Here is a 20,000-nt window from a genome sequence, read left to right as displayed (position 1 = left end):
CTACAACAACAAGAACAACAACAATGTTAAGTAATTTCTGGTTAATTTTAAAACCCATTGTTGTCCTGCTCAGAGAGGGAAACACAGTTCATCAGCTGCTTGTCATTAGTTCTCATGTAGTTTTTTAAATGTTGTTGTTTAGGGATGTTTAGACTCCTTATTGGACAATGCCAGGACCTCACACCATGTAGGACATGAGGATTACCTTGCACATTAAGAGCTTCTTTATGCTACATACAGTAAATGTGATTTTGGACCAAGAACAAGCCAAAGGTTAGATAATGGACAAAAATGCACTAGAAGTTTAACAGTTTTAGTTTTTTTATGTGAAAATGTTCAGGATATTTTCCTGTTTTGTTTCATACATGTCCTAGTTTTATCTGTCCTAGTGATATAATTGTTTTCTTTCTTTTTGATTTTGTCTGGATCATTGATGTCTGGAATGAATGAAGATCTACTGAAAATAAATATAGTTTGATAGAATAACGTATCTCCCATTTCTCACAAAAAAATTGTATTTTGATCGATACATTTTATATATTATATATATTAAAATGTCATCACAGTGACATATATATATATATATATATATATACAACTTTTCCTGCAGTAGCAGTACTTTCATGTTGACCTGTGCACTCATTCCCACACAGTCGCTGTAGTGAGTCTAAAGAGCAGTCTGAGATTACTACAGTATAATCGTTATCATCTGACATACATGGGCAGAGACATTTTTCTTTCTTTTCCTCTAACACTTGTGCCCTGTCTCTCTCTGTCATACAAGAGCTCTTTCTCTCTTTCACCCCTCCCAATCCTCTCTGCTGTTCCGTGGTTTGGTGGCAGGGTGCCAGCCTGTTAGGAAGATGAGACTCCAATCAATCAGGGCTTCCCAGGGGGGCCTCTGACCGCAGGGCCCGACTCCCTAATTGCCCCCAGGCAGGCCGGCAGGCAGGCAGAGCCGCTGCAACACATGTTCACAGAGGGACCGGTGCCGCCGTGCTAGCTGGCCTCCTCAGCGTGTGAATCACTTTCTTGGACAGATGGAGGCCTGGATGGGCCACACTACCACGGCCATATGGACAGGCCAGCGAGTTTAACAGAGAAATGTTTTTATTTTACATGATTAGATACTGAATTAGACACCATGGTTTGTTGTTGGTCAACATCTGCTCGTGTCACTTATATTATATTCAAGTCACAGAGCTAAGTATCTGATTTTCCGAAAAGTAAATACTTGTTGCTTTTATATACCTGGAGGCTCATTCAACAAAACTTAACACTCTTCTGAAGGCATTCCCAGAATCCTCAAAGTATTTTCTAAGCATCAGAATAAAAAAATACTTTAACTGATGCAAAATTAAAACAATTTATTATTGATTTTTTGTAGCATTTTATATTTTCATATGTTCACATTTTGTGTGAGAGGGGGATTAGAGCACCGGTGTTCTGGTTGACATTGTCTATTTTAACCCAAACCATTATCTGTACCTAAACCTAACCAAGTAGATGTTGCATAAACATCTACCACACAGAGACAGAAAAGTCCAAAAATAAGTTCCGCACTGGTCACAAACTCCAGTCTCCTGAGTGAAGGTCTTGTTTAACCCATTCATGACATGCATGCACTTTGTTGCTCTTTTTACTAAAACTACTACTGCTGAATCTTTCTGGCAGAAATCACCGTCTGCAAAGGAAAGGCCATAAAGCATTTCAAGCTATTTGGATTAGGAAAAATTTGTTGCAACTTGGGAAAAAGTTAATGTTTTTTTCTTGCAGCAGACAGAATATTTTTCAACCCACATACATTTTATAGGATTCTGGAAAAACATCCACAACAGTAGTACGTTTTGTTAAATGACCTTCTAGGATTTTCAAAGGGAGATTTTTTCATGGAATTCACAATTCCATTCACAACAATATTGGTGCAATATCTTAAGACACTTTTTGTTTTAAAAATGTGACAGAAATTGATCTACAGAGAAGAATAGATGACTATTTGAGCTTCAATTTCAGGGTTCACACAAATTACATTTGACTCACCATAAAGTACATATATAAATGCAAACTTGAGAGATTTCTACATTACTTTCATTACTTTTTATAGTTAATTTCTGTTTATCAGATCACTTCTCATGGTGTTCTCAATAAGATGAACAAACATTACGCTGACTGGATGAAAAAATGGGAAAAATGCTTTGGACGACAAAGGATGAAAGGAGAGACAGAGAATGTGAGGAAGTCAGAGTGGGAGAGAGGGAAAAGAGAAACATTAAGAAAGATTAAGCCGAAGAAAAGTGTGGGAGTGAGAGAGAAAGAGGGAGAGACAGAGGGAGTAGGAGCGGAGAGGAAGAGGAGGAGGAGGAGGGATGGCTGCTCATCAGAGTTAATGATGTAGAAAATCCCCCAATTAGAGCGTTTTCCTGTGTTGCAGGATGAGTTCAGAGCGGGGTCCTCTGACAGCCCGAGGATTAGTACCCGGGCCGGGCCGGGCCGAGCCGGGCCTGCACAGACACTAACTAACTGCTGGACAGCTTGGCACTGCTCAGCTGGGGCCGGGTCGGGGCTGTAGCCACAGTCAGGGGCCCGGGGTAGGCATGCGTTGAGCTGGAGTGAGTGGCTCGAAGAAAAGCATGGGAAAAAGAGCAGCAGCAGATAAACATGGAGGAAAAAGGTTCTGGTGGAGAGTTAGTCTCTACTGAAATCTAAAAATATCCAAACTCTTCAAATGTGAGCCACATAAGATTTTAGCTGCTGGTTTTGGTAACTACTCTTTATCTTGACCATTCGGACACAGCATGCCCAAAGAACACCACTAGAAACATATGACAAATATATGATGCTGATGTTGTCCCTAACCCTAACTCTAACCCTAACCCTAACCCTTGCTGATGCATCCGTCTTGTAACAGCAATGCATCCAAAACATAACCTAATCTAACCTGGACATCTGGATTGTACAGAAAATCAATCTGCCTACATGCATCTTGATGTCAAACAATAAATCAATCACAAGATAGCAAAAATCCTGAGTCTGGTGTTGATAAGACACAGGAACACAGCCTTAATCCTGCTGACCCAATAAATCTGAACATCAATCTGTCTCTTCACACAGCGCTCAGACGAAACCAATAAATGCCTTTTAGAAGGTATTCACCTGCAAATACATAAAAGCATAGACAGTGGAATTTAGACCTGAGCATGAAGACATTAAGTATATGCTGTAAATATTCTTAATGCAATGTGCGCTTACTGTGTTATTCCTGCAGCTTTTGACTGTCACATGGCCTAAGTGAATAAACACTTGAGACTTGACTGCAGATATATTTGATCCACTTGAGAATGAACAACTTTGACCCAAAAAAAAGTCTGTTAAAATGTACAGATGGGTGACAATTTAAAGGGAAAAAAAACATGTGAAATCTGTGGAACTCTAGGAGGGATGAACAACATTATATTTCAAGATATTCCCTCATATATGTATATATATATATATATATATATATATATATATATATACACACACACACAAACACACACACACACACATCAGGCATCATCAGGCATCACTAAATAGTTTTCTAACATTTTTCATAGGTATTCAACTGGGTTGAGATCTGGCGACTGTTAAGATCTTTGCATTTTATTCATTTTCCTACTAACCAAACCATTCAGTGAGCCCTGGTGCATGGAGCCAAGTGCATTTGATTTGTGTCTCCACTCTTTTTATTTAGGTTTGATATAACATACCTTGCATAGCTTCACTGTTTGGAAAATGTATTAGGCCATTGCACTGAAACAATTTATCATCTATTTAGAAAAAAACACACTAAGACTTGAAAAAGAAAAAAAAATTGACTAGAGTAACACCAAATCAATAGCTCTGCAAATAAGAGAAGAAAATACATGTAGCCTGGTAATTATTGGAGAAGAGCAAGAGTATTATTAATTGCATGTTTCTTAGAAGAAACAGTAACAATCTGAAATCATAAAGGTAATCCATTCTTGCACATGTCCATGTTTTACTTTTTAGTCTGTAAACTGTAAAGGTCAAAGAGGTCAAAATGTGAGGTTGTTGACTAAACTGCAGATAGGAAGACGAGCCCTGACTCACCTCTGCTACACAGTTACTGTGTTCATTAACAACAACTTAGTCCCTAATGACTAATTGATTAATTGTGCAGTCTATTATTTCGCTCCTGCAGCCCAGTAGATCTGAAAGGGCCACGGCTGGAGTTAACAGTCTTAATGGAGAGACGCGTTCCTCGCTAAGGACAATAAGGGAAAATAGCGGAATTAATTGGGTTTGATTAAGAGAGCTTTTCAATGGGACACAGCTTTTTCGCATGACATAATTAGAGGTCAGTTAAGGGGGGGGGGGGGGGGGGGGGGGGATTTGCCTGTTGGCGCCAGTGTTGTGTGGGTGTGTGTCTGTGAGAGAGACAGATAGACAGACACATAGAGAGAGAGACAGGGAGGGGGTGCTTCCTTCACACTTGTAGAACTATGTTGTGTGTCTGATGCGGTAAATTTCTATAGGCTCACTCACCAGAAAACACACAGTGAAGTTCACAGGGGGCCCTCTGTGTGTGATTATTATCACTACACTTGTCAGCATTAAAGACACAGTGCTCAGTCTTTTGTTTGAGCTACATGCTCATTAGCAGTGCATTGCAGAAACTATGTTATTGTATAGAACAGAGCGGTGACAGGAGAGGACATTCAGCAGTGATTCTGGATGAGAACTAAACATGCAAATAAACTCCAAACATTTGAACACACACTTTATGAAGTTATAATCCTGTTACAGTATAATCTAAAATAAGAGGATGGGCACACAGGCCGTCAGATCTAAAAATACATCTGAACTGTCATGAACCAAAACCAGGCTTCACGCCTGATTAGATTAATAAATATTTCATCACAAGGCTGCATCTGCAGTTTTTTTTCTCAGAACTGTTGTGATTTCACAGTTCTCTGCCTTACATGGATTTTGGATGAATAATGAGCCCAAACATGTTCAGTGGAGTCATTCTTTAATCCCACAGACAGCAGGCATTTACCTTATTGAAGTGCCCATGAGCAAGGCACTACACTACAAGCTACAAGAAACGTGCTCAGTCCTAAACAATATGGTCTGACATCATTTTCTCACATAAGCAGCGCTGGAAGAAGTACTTAGATCCTATACTTAAAAGTAGAAATACCATGGTCTAAAAATACTCCATTACAAGCAAAAGTACTAGGATATCATGTTATTTTTAAATGTAAACTAAACATAGTGGAGTGAAAACTACCATAGTTTGAAATGTAGTGGAAGTAAAAGTAGAATAGCATTAAATGGAAATACTGACGTTGAGTAAAAGTATCTCAAAATTGTACCTTAGTAACTTGAGTAAATGTTCAGTAATATTCCACCACTGTATATTAGTCACTACTTTTCTTAAGACTCTTTCATTTCCCAGCAAGTGATCAACAAAATGTATGTATCTCATCTCATCTTTTTGTTTGTCTGTTTGTTTGTTGTTGTGCTTTACATGCTATATTAGTAGTGTTCCGAAGCCCATCTTTTGATTGAAGCTTAAAAATGAATGTGGGTTTGTTAGACTGCAGGTGAGAATGGGGTGACATTCAAGACAAGACAGGTACATTCTAAAATAAGTTAATTTAGAAAATAAATAAGCAGACCTGGGCTGGTTTAGGATTTGGGACAAGTAAAGCTGACAGACTGCAGCAGTGTACTCCTGCCTTTAACTTTAAAAGTAGAACAAGCACGCCCTCTATGTTTGGTATTTGGACATAACAACAAACTCACCGACAGTAAAATAGACACTTAGCCATAGCCATTTGATAAGATTAATATATGCATCTGAAGACTTTCACTTTTAAGCATAAATTGAAATTGTAAGTGGGAAAGTAGTCTACAGTAGGAAAACTGTATTGTCCTATTTGGTTTTGTATTTTTGTATTATTTTTTATTGCATCAAAAAGGCACTTCATATTCAAAAGAATACAGTTCAAAACAGAAGAGTGAAAAAAGAAATTAACAAGACAAAAATAAATAATAATGAAATGGTGATGATGTAGGGAGTTTTAAAGTTTAATTACATTTTATATAGACTATTTTTGAAAGCAAATATATAGGCATATTTTCTTTTTAAAAAGACATTTGTGTAGGAAATATTTAGCCTCTCGGTTGTGAAACAACCTACTCTAAATCGTAATATGACAATATAAATCAGACATCTCTTGCTAACACTAAAAACTCCCACTGACTACAAATGAAGCATTTCCGTGTTTTGATTTGAAAGTCCTACGTCATGGGAGTGACAGAACTCCCACAATGCATTGTAATTTTCACCTGAGCTAAAGTGAATTAAGCTAACTTACATTACACATCTAAGAGTGACTAACTTTAAATATATCGTTTGTATTCGTCCGATTTCTCCCTGAATTGTTGCTCCTGTGTGGCGGCTGTGTGGTGACACCCAGGAACTGGCTCGCTGCTGTATGTATGTTATTTGTGGCAGTTATGAGCAGATTAGCCACTAGCTGAATTAGCTAACGCTAGCTTCTGCTTTTTAGTACAAATATCAATACAGAGAAGACAATTTGATGACATTTATCTACAAACAAGGCTCTCAAATGTCGTTCTCTGCTTTGGTTGGTTGAAAGTTAGTCGTACCGTAACGTTAACGGAATAGGTTACTTAATCTGTTTTTCCTCCCAATGTAGCATCAAGTCTTCATTTTTTAGGTGTCATTAATGCTTACATGATGTCTATTTATTTTGTTTAATACAAATGATCAGGGGGAGATTTTACGAAGCAAGCTATATTTATAAAGTGGTGTGAGATATGTGAAATGTTGTCTTTTTTTTATCAATAGCAGGCAAGAAATGTAGTTAGCTATAGTCATTTCAAACCTAGCTGGCCTTCTGGTTTTACAGGAATCAGTCAGTAACGTTATTTTAGTCTAGAAGAAAGCCTTTATTGTAATTGTATACCAGTATACAACGAAATTTGGAGTGCTGCTCGTCATTAGTACCTTTGAGAGACAAGTATAAAAAGACTAGTCTAGTCTAGTACAGGAAATACAAGAAAATATACTAAAGGCAATAAACACTCCAAAAAGGCAATACGTTAAAATGTGTAAAGTGCACAGGGGTTTCAGAATGGCTGCACAGAGTCCATGCGTTGCTCCATAGTCAAGATTATAGGAGGATGTTCAACGGGAGAAAATGTGCAAAAACTTTGATGATATGGAAGTATGTGTAAACAGTAAAATAACAAACATCAGCTTAAGTGTTAAGCGTAAAATAAGGAATAGCAGCGTGGTAAAAATGTCTTACTTAGCAGTGTGAATTACTCTCCAAAACCTTTTATTTCAACTGTTGAGATAACTTTGTGTGTGTGTTTTGACTAGGTTTCCAAACTCCCAGCCTTACCTGTGGCTGTGGGATCAGGATTTAAGGATAAGATGGATCCAGAATATGAACATCGCCTTCTCCGACAAATCAACATTCAAAATGACAACCTGAGCCCTGTTGTAAGTCATTTTGTTAGTTGTTTTTCTATAAATGTTGCACATTGAAGTGACCAACACTTACATGCATTTATAAACAAATACACTTATATAACTTAATATTTTGTTGGTTTTGCAGAAGCTAACACAGAGCCTGCGTGTTCGGACGCCCACCAACTCTCCATTATCTTCACCCAGTAAGATCGGAGACAGATTTATTCCAACCAGAGCTGGGGCAAACTGGAGCATCAACTTCCACAGGATCAATGTAAGAACAGTTTGTGGGTGCATTTGTTGAGGGGGGTGTCTCTCTCAAGAGAAAAGTAATAGTCATGTGTGGAATCAAATGAAGCTGATTATTGGATGAGGGTTCTGTCTGAGATACGTTTTTCAATGTAAAATGTTTAATTTTTAGGAAAATGAAAAATCACCAAGTCAGAATAGAAAAACAAAGGAAGCCTCTTCTGATAACATCAAAGGTAAATAAATGTTGTAAATATTTTTTCTGTTTAATTCTGTTACCTGTATTCAGGATTGAAGTTTTTGTGCTGGTGTTTTAAATTATATTTTTGTGCATGCAGCGGACGGGCTGGCCTACTCTGCTCTGCTGAAGAATGAGCTGCTGGGAGCAGGAATAGAAAAGATCCAGGACCCTCAGACAGAGGACAGGCGTCTACAGTCATCAACCCCAGAGAAGAGAAGCCTTTTCACTGTACGAACATTTCATCTCATGCTCCTTATGTATTGAATCACATAGCACATTAATCATACAAAATCAGAATAGATACACTGCTTGAGTGAGTCTTGAGTCATGGTAAAAAACAATATCAACCAATAGAATACTAGTATTCAGTTTCAACATATGTTTTATGTTATTTCAATGAAGCTGATAGATAATGATGGTTTCTGCTTATGCGTTCTTTGCAGTATTCACTCAATACCAAGAGGTCGTCACCAGATGAAGGCAGCAACATCTCCCCCTACTCTCTATCACCTGTCAGCAACAAAAGGTATAGGCTCTATTTTTTAACATTTAGTTGATGACATTGCAAACAAAGAAAAGTTGTCATCAGGGTTTAAAGTGTCAAACATTTCTTGTTGCAGTCAGAAATTGCTGCGTTCTCCAAGAAAGCCAACCCGCAAAATCTCTAAGATCCCTTTTAAAGTCCTGGATGCTCCAGAGCTGCAGGACGACTTTTACCTTAACTTGGTGGACTGGTCTTCTCTCAACGTGCTCAGTGTCGGGCTGGGTACGTGTGTTTACCTGTGGAGTGCCTGTACCAGCCAGGTATGAACATGAATTTGAATTTTTTTGTCTGTATATATTTGGAAGATATGTTCTTGGCAGCACAATACTATGCAACACCACAGTGAATTCCTTGTTTGATTGTCCTCTTTCTGTCAGGTAACAAGGTTGTGTGATTTATCAGTGGAGGGGGACTCAGTCACGTCAGTTGGATGGTCTGAAAGGGTAAGTACACGTAGCTTACTGCTTTTGCTAACTGTCAAGGTGAACTTTAAGGTCAGTCTTAATGAAAGGATTCTTCATGTTTTTAGGGTAACCTGGTGGCAGTGGGGACTCACAAAGGATATGTTCAGATCTGGGACGCTGGTGCTGGGAAGAAACTCTTTGCCCTGGAAGGACACACAGCTAGAGTTGGTGAGAACTTTTTTGTTGTGTTTTAAACTCTCAACATTGGCTGTAAAGTGCCTTAAAGAGATAGTTGGTATTAATTGAACATAAGCCAAACATATTATATATTATTATTATTATAAAGTAATATTAGTGTAAATGTAATTACATTTTAAATAGGGCATTAATTAAATGCCCAGTTTAAGTTTATGTGGGGGAAAACTGAAGACATTACCTGTGCTCTCAAAGCCAACAGACTCCATTGACAAAAACAGTCATTTACCTCGCATTAAACAGTTGCTGGAGTTGCTGGTCTATTACTGCCATAATCATTTTGTTCATACCATAGTTCCTCGTACAATGCCACTTCAATAAATCTGCAGTATCCCTTAAACAGGATCGCTCAAGTCATAATAAAAACACAGAAACTGAAACCAAAAAAACTACAGCTGTATTATTGCTTGACATTCTTGATAGTTTTGTACTGACATTTGGCTGAGAGCAAGTTTAGTATAAATTAAGCTAAATTAACGTTATCTGCAGGAGCGTTGGCATGGAATGCAGACCAGTTGTCTTCAGGGAGCCGTGATCGCATGATTCTTCAAAGAGACGTGCGGACCCCTCCACTGCAGTCAGAGAGACGGCTGCAGGGACACAGACAGGAAGTGTGTGGCTTAAAGTGGAGCACTGATCATCAGCTGCTCGCTTCTGGTGGCAACGACAACAAGGTACAGTTGCTACTGTCATTAAACATGCCTCCATCTTTGTGTATTTACTCATAATGCTCATTAGCGTGGTTGTTATGTGTCATGGCAGCTGCTGGTCTGGAACCACTCATCGCTGAGCCCAGTGCAAACATACGTAGATCACCTGGCTGCAGTGAAAGCTATTGCCTGGTCCCCCCACCAGCACGGCCTGCTGGCCTCAGGAGGAGGCACTGCTGACCGCTGCATCCGATTTTGGAACACTCTGACGTCACAGCCGCTGCAGTGCATGGACACAGGCTCTCAGGTCTGCAACCTGGCCTGGTCCAAACACGCTAATGAGCTGGTAAGTGACTCCAGATACAGTTTGCAGAAATTTCTAACTTTGACATTAGTCTCCATCTTTTCATCGACCTAACTCACTGACACCGCCTACTCATAGACCGACTGCCTCTGCAATAAAACAAGCTCACAAATCAAAGGGGATAATACTCTTTAAAGCATTGTGTCCTTGTAAATAGTGATACATTTGCACATTTCAATAGACCCTGGTTAGAGAGACAGTTCACCCTAAAATTGCATTTACTGTAAACTTCCTAATAACTAAATATTTTGTTTCTAGTATAGTTCCTACTTGAATCTGTTTACATCAGGGTCTGCGGATTGTCTTGAGTAACTGGGTCAAGAGGGTCATTTCTGGAAAGAGACATTGCTATTGAGTTTTTAAAAAATTTTGGACCTTAGAGCACCACAAGCAAATTGCCATCTAGTTCCATTATATTGGAGAGAAGTAGTGGGTGACCGATACGGGTTTTTTAAGGCCGATGCCGATTATTTTGACATCAGTCTTAACCGATCCCCGATATGTGCCGCCGATTCTTTTGGGCCGATTATTGAAGCCGATATTGCCTTTTCTTCCTCCATTTACATGATAAAAATGACACAATGATAACAAATGTTACACAAGTCTAAATTTAAACAAACAAAGTAACATTTATTAATAGAAAAAAAAAAAAACATAATAACTGTTGGATAGCAAGCAAAATGTATGTTGTTCTAGGCCTCGAGGTGGTGGCGCCTCAGATGATCCACATATTTGATGTGTTTTTCTTTTTTCCGGTATCAACAGCAACTCACCAGCGAATGGCAGATGTTGCACCGAGCCCTGCCTGGTGTTGGCTCAGTGAAATGGGCTAATTGATTGGCAAATGCATGCACGTATCGGCCGATGCCGATACAAGTAAAAAAATGCAAATATCGGCCCGATATATCGGCTGGCTTATATATCGGTCTATCTCTAGAGAGAAGGCAGACATATCTAAGGCCAATATCTCCGACACTCACAACAACTTTTGTAGCAACTCGCACCAAAACAATGCAGGCTGATGAACAACTGCAAGTAAGAGGGAAAATATACATTTTGGATTTTGGGGTGAACTGTCACTTTGACCATGGTTTATTAAATTGGTGTTGATCTCTCGTGTGCCAGTGTTCCTCTAAATAAAGACAGCAAATTGGATGCTGTGTCCTCTGTTTCCAATTGTTTTTTGTTAGATACCTTAGAACATGTATACCTGTTCTCTCTGGAAGAAGTATTTCAGCTTTCTGTTTTATATCTTTGACACACAATGTAAAATATGCATTGTTACTGTCCACAAACAAGGCCATCACTGACCCTCCTTTACATTATAATGTTGTCTTTTTCCAGGTGAGCACTCATGGCTACTCTCAAAACCAGATCTTGGTGTGGAAATATCCAGCTCTCACTCAGGTTGCCAAACTCACAGGACACTCCTACCGAGTGCTCTACCTGGTCAGTCTGTGTTTTCTTTCTGGTGTGAATGTGATCTTGCTGTTGATCGTGTCAATAGTAAAATATGGCCATATTTGCCAGAACAGAATATCTGATGATTTTATTTTATTTTAATCTTTTAAACATAAGGCCATGTCCCCGGATGGTGAGGCAATTGTGACGGGAGCTGGAGATGAGACTCTGCGCTTCTGGAATGTATTCAGTAAAACAAGGTCAACAAAGGTGAGAAGACACTTTTTGGGATCAGTATTCTGTAATCACAGACCCCCTTATAGCTGCAAAATAATTAATCATGTTTCTTCATCTTTTGTTTCAGGAATCTGTATCTGTTTTAAATCTCTTTACCAGGATACGGTAACTTAAAGCAAATATTAAAACTGTAGAACACTAGTTTGAGTGAATCCTGGCGTCACTACTGGATAGCTCATCGACACGGTGCTAAGGACACAGAGTACACTCTAAGGCATCCTGTGACATCAGAGGAAACGGCAGCGAGAACAACTGAGCATGTTTTTTTTTTCATGCTAACAATTGTTTTGGAAAATTATTGTTGACTTTTGTGCTCTCATTATGAATGTAGTCATTTTTTTTATTTTTAAAAATTAGGCTGATCTCCATTTGTTTTGTATTCACAGCAAAAAATCAAAGGCCTTACTTAAAAATATTATGTTGTGGATTCTGAAATGTGGAGAGAGCATTTTTAGTTTTTGTTTAACTCAGGTCTTATTTATTTAAATGGATAGTTCAGATTTTTGAAGTAGGGTTGCATGAGGTACTTATCCATTGTCAGTGTATTACCTACAGTTAATGGTGGTCTGCACGCCCCCAGTTTGGAGAGGCAGGCAGGAGTACCACCATGGAAGCTAAGCAATGTCACGACAGGGTCGTCAGTAAAACATATTTTAGCTGTGACTATAATAAGTACCTCATACAACCCCACTTCAAAAAATCCAAACTATCCCTTGAACGCTGCAGTGAAAGCTGACATGGCTTCAAAGGAAAAAAACTGCCATTACACATTATGAATAAAAATGTAAAAACATAATCACCTACTAAGGCCTTTACATTTTGTGCACCATGTTTACTGTGAGCCTTGGAGTACTAAGGTTGGAAGTAGTTGGCTGAAAAAATGCAGTTTTGCTCCTGTGGACAGAGTCTAATGCTGTGCATCTAGACAAACTACATAGTTGACTCTTTGTAGCAAAGGAAGTAATAAAAGATGATGGAACTGAAGAAACTGTGCAGTATCTTTTTTTGACGTGACAAAAACCATTACTATTCTTTTTTTTTTTACTTGATTTCTTTTCACTTGTATCTAGATTTTGCAATGATGTGTCTTAAAACTACAGTTTATCAAGCATGACTGTATAAAATCAATGCAGCCCAAAAATATGGTGTATAGTGAGCACAATTTTTCTTTTGAGTGGTCATTTTGCAACACCTGAAATTCGTTTATACAATGTTTTTATTTATACCAATGGACATATACATATTGACAAAAGGGATCATCAGAATCATATTCAGAAATACTTTATTGATCCCTTGGAGGAAAATTGCTTTTGTTACAGTTGCTGCTATAACACAATAATATAAAATACAAATGAAACAAGTCCAACGTAAATATAGATAGGTACAGATATAAATAAAAACAGAAATAATACTAATATAATACATTTTATTTTATTTTATTTTTAAACTTTATTTTTATTTTAACTATCTAAAACTACTGTGTTTTCATGACAACAACTGACTACAACCGGGAGGGGCGCTGTCTTAACGGATATGCTGACCGGAAATGCTGTGAACGGGCGGGAAGTTGAAAGTTTGAGTCTTCTAGATTAAAAAAAAAGAAAAAAAAAGCTATTACCAAGTTAACTAAACGTTACGTATGTTGAAATTAAGTGTTATCTGTCACAAAAGCACAGTAAGTTGAAGGAGTTTAATTAGCTGAATTACGTTCACGTTACGCTAGCTGTCCGGAATAGTAGCCTGTTGCTGCTAACGTTAGCTAGCTCGTTAACGTTACAGGTTGTTTACTTGCCGTTTGCCAGGATGGCGGACAGAAATCTTGTGCGGGAGCTGAAGCGTTGGGCGACAGAAGAGTTTAATCTGCCCCCGGACAGACTGCCAGATGACAGCTATTTTAAAACGTGGGTATCAGGCTGTCTGTTGTCACTGTCAATAGGTTGTCACAGTTAATGCTTCATTTGCAGCGTTGGATAAACACCGATCATTTGTTTTCTAGGCTCTGCGTCGGGTCAGGGAAGTCAATATGGAAATATATCATCCAACACGTTTATCAACAGAGGTCAGTCTTTTCACTGCCTTCCTGCTCTGTAAGATCACTTACCTTTATTTGGTGTAGTGCTGATGTCTTGCTTGCCCCCATTTCTCTACTCAAAATAACTAACATTATATCATTTCATCGCTAAAATGTGTCAGTATACCCAACACAAACAAATCCACAGACTGCCACTAAAATACATGTATAAATATATGTACATATCCATGTCAATAGGTATCACTCACCATAAATACACAGGGCCAATCATCCACTACTTGTATATATTCTTTATTTCGTCACTATTTGTATATATGTCCATATTTGTTTATTGTTTACCTCTGAGAGCATTGTAATATCACATCAAATTCCTTGTTTGTTGCACACATACTTGGCCATTAAAGCCAATTCTGATTCTTAAATAACCTGCAGTCTCATCCTCTGTATAGTCTTCAACTTGGAGGATTGTCAAATTATGGATCACAGCTTCCTGACAGTTTCTCTGTTTTTCCAGGAATGTGAGGATCATGCATGGCAATCTCCAGTGGTATCCTTTGTGGCCCTAATTGAGCTTTTGAAAGCAACCAGTGTCTCCACAGTGGCCATGGCAATACATTTGGTCGTTTGTTTGCTCTTGTAAATTGAGAGAATCAGTTATTCGCATGTGACTGTTCTGTCAATGAACAGACTCTCTGCCATCACTTTGATACCCATCAACTCCTTTCAGTGATTACCTAAGGTGGCATAAATATAATGGATGCTCTATTGGAGAGTCCTAGTTGTTTGTGGTTTAAACTGTGTGAGGGACCTTTATGCTCTGCACCTGTTCTCACTTTCTCTGTCTCTCTTTTACCTATCAATTGTCTAAAATACTGTCTTATTAATGTCATTTTAAATATGCCCTCATCCAGTACTTGGTATCACTCAGTGTACACTGAGTTACACTGATACTTGCACACTGATTTTCTTCAGCCACAATGACCACTGTGTGTTCAGCATTTACCCAGTTCTTTCCTTGACATTATGATCTTCAAGGTACAAAGTTCTTCAAGACAAAAAGGTAGGTTATAACTTGTTTTCCTTTCTTTGATTCATTTTTATTTCAGGATACACTTGCTTGAGGTTGTACTTGATTAATCTCGAGTAATCACATTTTCCATTTCAGTAAGAAATCCACACATAAACTGAACTGCGTTTGATTTGCTGGTGTTTTTGCATGCTCAGTTGAAGCAGGCTGAGGGTCAGAGTGAGGCTGCGAAGCAGAAAGAGCTTCAGAGGAAGATAGAGCAGCTGAGAGCTGAGATTAGTCACCTGGACTCTCAGATCAGCGGAACAGAGGAACAGTTGGCTACTCAAGGTTAGTACCTTACATGCAGCAAGGGCTGGGTATGTGATCAGACCACATTACTCCTAAGCAGATGGCGGAGAGCCACCCCATTGCTGCCAGTTGCTTAGCTTCTATAGTTAAATAATATTTAAAATTATCTTCCACACCAAGTGTTATCTACTGTCTACCAACAGAGAAGTCCATCAACCGTACCTGGGCCCAGGTGGAGGATAGCAAGCGCAGAGAGCTGCTCCTTCAGGCCTTCAGGCAGGGCTGCACCTTGGGCTCCAAGGTGCTCTCTGATGACATGCAAAAGATCAGTGGGCACTGCCAGTCACTGGAACAAATGGCCAAGTAAGACAGAACACTGAATAAAAATAAAAATGACTAAAGTAGGACCATTTACATAACTAATCAAGTATTATGTAAGTAAGAACTGTATGGTGTTTTGCAGGAAAGCAGAGATTGAAGTGCTGTTTGATAATAAGCCTTCCAGCAGCAGTGATTGTGACAACCTCAACTCTAAAGCTGCAGCAGAGGCACAGGTCCTGGTAAGAGCTGCCTAAATCTGTATTTTACTAAGTGGATTTAAGTAGGGTGCACTTTATCTGGCATGTGCAGTGTTGGTGCATTGCTGCTATCCATTATCAAAAATAAAGAGTGAATGGGCCAACTGGCAAAAATGCTACACAGTGGTTGTGTCCAAAATCACACTCTATTAACTATATAGCACACTATATTTGCCACCCGTGATTTGAGTGTCCAAACTGTGTGAAATTGATCTATTCAGTACTCTCAAAAATTCCTTCAATCAGAGGACTTTTTTTATGGCATGTACACTACTTTCTGCTAATAACTACACAATTCAATGCTTTGCAGTTATGCAACTGTACATCAGTGATATATGAAGAGTCATGAGAGCCTGAAATCTCAATTCACAGCTCACTATAAAATAAACTGCTGGTTCTTTTGCCAGCTGCTTGCTTCTTGCAAGTTCCACTAGTGAAAAAGAAAGCAACATATGATAGTGGTATATGATCATATGAGTGTGGTGGTATTTTGTGAGTGATGTGGTTGGATGTGGGCGCTCTGTTTTTCCCCCATGCTTTCAGACATTTAAAATCACTGTTTTACTTTTTTCAATTAGCGAGAAGTGAGAGAGCTGTGTGGCGACAGAGTCCACTTCTATCAGTCTTTACAAGAGAGTGAACTGAAAACAGCACACTCTGCAGCCAAACAGTAAGGACTACAGCGGATACAATGTTTAAGAAATCAACTATTCACAAATGTCTTACTGAATATTCTCAACTGTTTCTTACTTGAAATAATCACATATCTCTCTTTTTCCTCTCAGTATGAGTCGTGAACAAAGGACTGCTGTGTTTCAGTACTGGCTCAGTGCTGTACAGGTTGGTGTATTTTTTTACTTGTGCATATACGTTTATTTTCCCTTTCAATTAACATGCCGCTCAACATCATTGTCATCATCAGAACATGTTGGATGGTTATCCTCCAAGCCACATCCTCTCAGCATTGGAGTATTTGGCTTCCAGAGAGCAGAAGGAACTACAGGAGAAACTCGCCTCTCTGGATGTGACGCGGGATGTGACAGCTCTACGGTAAGCTTTAACTTATTATAAAGTTCTCAAAGAATATAGTTTTCAGCATCGGAGTATTTATGTAGCACTTTAATTGCAGGTTCCATTATGAAGGCAATCACCTACTGGACATGTCAACAGAAGAGGATAATGAGTTGCCACCAGTTAAGAGCCTCTTACAGGTGCTAATTGCACGAACACACAGACATTGTAATGTGATATTCAGGGAGCTCACAGAAGAGAAAAAAACATGTTCATGTGTTTTCTGGCATTATGATTATGATTAAAGTAATTTTATTTGTGGACTTGTCATTTTTTGATTCCAGGATGCTTGGGAAGAGGTGGAGCACTGTTTGGTGGAACTGGCCCAGACTCGCTCCAGAGTCCAGCGGCTCCAAAACCAGCTGCAGGCCCGTAAGGAGGAGGCTGAGCAGGAGGTGTCTGGCATTGCTGATGAGCTTCACAATGACACCATGGCACTGTAAGTGGACTAACTAGAGTTTGTTGATGAGGTGCCCACAAATCATGAAAAGAGTTTATTATCTTTCCTGTCAGAAAGTAGCCACAGAGTCTTTCGCTAGTAGAAGCTTATTATAGTCAAGCATTTGTAACTGAGGATTGAACAAATTTGTCTTTTTTTTCCTTAGTTCTTTGTTTTGTCTTTGTTGCTGTCAGGTCAGCTCTCGAGGTGGAACTTCAGTGTGTGATGCAGGCAGCAGCCAGAGATCATATCAGAGACAGCTGTATCCAGCTGGACCAGCATGCTCGAAGCCGCCAGGAGGCGCTTAGGAACCTCCGCAGCCAGTGGCAGAGCATCCTTGACTTCAGACAACTCGTGGTGAGACTACATTGACAACATGAAATCTCTCATTACCTCTGCCAGTATTATTCCTGGATCAAGCATTTTCAAAATGGTTTAAAATATATCAGTCGTATATCATTATTTATATGATATAACCCCATTTATATTAGGGAAATGGGGTCCTCAGGAGTTGGCTATGTGTGCTGTTAGCTGCCTGTATATAAACATCTTGATATGCTATATATACTTTTATGAATTTTAAAACATAGAGGTGACAATATTCTCCAACATTTATCATTTAACATGTCCTGTTGTGTGTCTCCAGGTTCTCAGACAGGAGCATATCAGAGGACTGATTAAAGGGAACTCCACAGCCAAGACGGAGCTCATCCGACTGCATACAGAGGTGAAGATGTTCTCCATCTATGACACTAAAGTAGAAAGATTATTTATATGATTTGCTTTGATCTGTGGTGAAAGAAATGGCCTTTTGAAACTAAAAACTCGATCCACAAGAAAATCTAATTTCTGAACATCTCTTGATGATTTCTATCCCTCTGTCCTGTTTCAGTTACAAGAATTTGTCCAGGGCAAACTGGTGCCGCTGTTTCATGCTGTCATCACTGCAGCCAGCGGTCAGAGGAACTCTATTTCCAAGGAGGCCAGACAGTTGGGAACGGTTTCGCTTCCTGCTCTGGACCGTAGGACTATTGACGGGTAAGAACATGTTACCTGATATACCTGAAGGGGTAAACCCAAGTCACTCCATATTTTTTCTGCTGTTTCAGAATGCAAAGAATCCCTGCGTCATGGCTGTCCATCCATCGATTGCAGTCTCCGACCTTTTTCAGCTTATGTCAGAGCCTGGCATTCCCACTGTACAGGGTGAGTTCGGGCATAATCAAACAGTCTGTTGTAACAAAAATCTTCTTTGCCTCTTCTCTGACTAAATTTTCTCCTTTTTTGTTACACTTCAGGCTCCAGAGGAATTGTGTTCCCAGGCGCGCTCCCAGCAGCTTGAGTTGCGTTTTCTCCGTCAGTTACTGCAACTTCACTCTGCTACTCGGCAGAAAATACAGAAGGAAGCAGAGTTGCTTCCTGCTTCTGATCAAAAAGGTAATCAGGGGAACTCGTCAAGAGTAAAGCTCTTATCATGCTTAAAATACAATGTTAGAAAGTGCTGTTTGTACACTATGATGAATAGTGTATATCGATGTTCCCGGAGCCAAGGAAAAAAAGTTTTAAGAATAATTATACATTTTTCTAACAACAAAACTATTGTTTGTCTACACCGTGCCTCTTAGCTCTGCTGTCTAAAGTCGTGGAGGAGGATCAGAAGCTTCTCGAGGCTCTGGTTCCAAGAGTCAGAAGCCTCACTCAACGTAGTGCTCAAGGCCTTTCTTATGGGGCCAAAGTCAAAATTGCCATCTCTCACTGGTAAGGCCTAACTTATTGTGAAATAATGGATGAACAACACTTGGCATTTTCAGTGTGTAGTTCTCTTTTAAAAATTGTCTGTAAAGGAGAATTATTGCTTGTATTTTCATGGTTTGATCACATTTTTCTTGCAGGCCTCCAGTGTGAACAAATAATCCAAAAACGGAGAAAATCTTTGATGCAAACTGTGACACAACTTGTGCAGTTAAATTTATCCAGTCAATGCTCATTACTACTCAAACAAAAAACACCTCCACATAAACAGTCTCACACTTGTACAGGTGCATTACTTGACAGTGAGACAGCCAAATTGTTTTAATAGTAAAAGTTTAGTGAAAATGCATGTTTGGGAAGTAGTAGACATGAAACTGGATAAACACAGCCTCCATTAACTTCAATTCATCAACAACCCCCCCCCCTATTTTTGGATTCTTTGTTCACTGTAGAGGCATGCGATAACAATAAGTTTTGTTCTTGAAATAAAAGGTAACATGAGGTGATTAATTGATACACAAATGATCATCTGGGGGTGAGGTATTCCTTTCAGGGAAACCTGGTTAACTTTTTCTGTTTTGTGTGTTTTCATACATGTAGGTGGAACAAGCCAACCCAGCATGTCCTGCCTGAGATCAGTAAAGGAGGACTGACTTTTCAACAATGGCTACAACGGTGGAAACTTGCTGCCAAAGCCTCTTAGTGGGACACCTAGTTGTTCAGAAAATATAAAGGAGATCCCTTCCTGCACCTTTCAGTGGCAAAATGGCCATACTACAGTAGTCAGAAAATGCAAATCACAAATGTTTTTCATGCTCGTTACTCCTCTTGATGTTTGACTATGTACATGTCAGTCACTAATAAATGATTTTATATCTGATTATTTTCTCCT

The 20,000-nt window shown here is 39.2% G+C and overlaps 2 protein-coding genes across 3 annotated transcripts; both read left to right on the top strand.

The window, feature by feature from the left end:
* Positions 1-6,295: 6,295 nt before the first annotated feature.
* Positions 6,296-12,901, top strand: LOC131977680 (fizzy-related protein homolog). The gene is made up of 14 exons (XM_059341101.1): positions 6,296-6,504; positions 7,421-7,543; positions 7,659-7,787; positions 7,935-7,998; positions 8,101-8,231; positions 8,447-8,529; positions 8,624-8,807; positions 8,925-8,990; positions 9,077-9,179; positions 9,696-9,880; positions 9,969-10,202; positions 11,565-11,669; positions 11,799-11,891; positions 11,986-12,901. The coding sequence occupies exons 2-14, from the start codon at positions 7,475-7,477 to the stop codon at positions 12,025-12,027; spliced, it is 1,488 nt and encodes a 495-aa protein (XP_059197084.1). The 5' UTR covers positions 6,296-6,504; positions 7,421-7,474; the 3' UTR covers positions 12,028-12,901.
* Positions 12,902-13,473: 572 nt separating this feature from the next.
* haus5 (HAUS augmin-like complex, subunit 5) lies at positions 13,474-19,996 on the top strand. 2 transcript variants are annotated; one of them, XM_059341226.1, is made up of 20 exons: positions 13,489-13,593; positions 13,721-13,819; positions 13,915-13,977; positions 14,465-14,497; positions 14,986-15,010; positions 15,175-15,307; positions 15,472-15,631; positions 15,732-15,828; positions 16,425-16,516; positions 16,632-16,686; positions 16,769-16,896; positions 16,976-17,057; positions 17,202-17,356; positions 17,551-17,713; positions 18,003-18,083; positions 18,249-18,394; positions 18,466-18,562; positions 18,655-18,793; positions 18,982-19,114; positions 19,709-19,996. In XM_059341226.1, exons 2-20 carry the CDS (start codon positions 13,722-13,724, stop codon positions 19,809-19,811), a joined length of 1,983 nt encoding a protein of 660 aa, XP_059197209.1. In that variant the 5' UTR covers positions 13,489-13,593; position 13,721; the 3' UTR covers positions 19,812-19,996. The 2 variants fall into 2 exon arrangements, with proteins under 2 accessions (XP_059197208.1, XP_059197209.1); XM_059341225.1 differs by having other exon boundaries at positions 13,474-13,819.
* The last annotated feature ends 4 nt before the right edge of the window (positions 19,997-20,000 follow it).

This window comes from Centropristis striata, chromosome 9, assembly GCF_030273125.1.
Source record: "Centropristis striata isolate RG_2023a ecotype Rhode Island chromosome 9, C.striata_1.0, whole genome shotgun sequence".
Classification (NCBI taxonomy): Eukaryota; Metazoa; Chordata; class Actinopteri; order Perciformes; family Serranidae; genus Centropristis; species Centropristis striata.
Note: the sequence above shows the minus strand (reverse complement) of the source record. Positions and strands in the feature narration are given on the sequence as shown.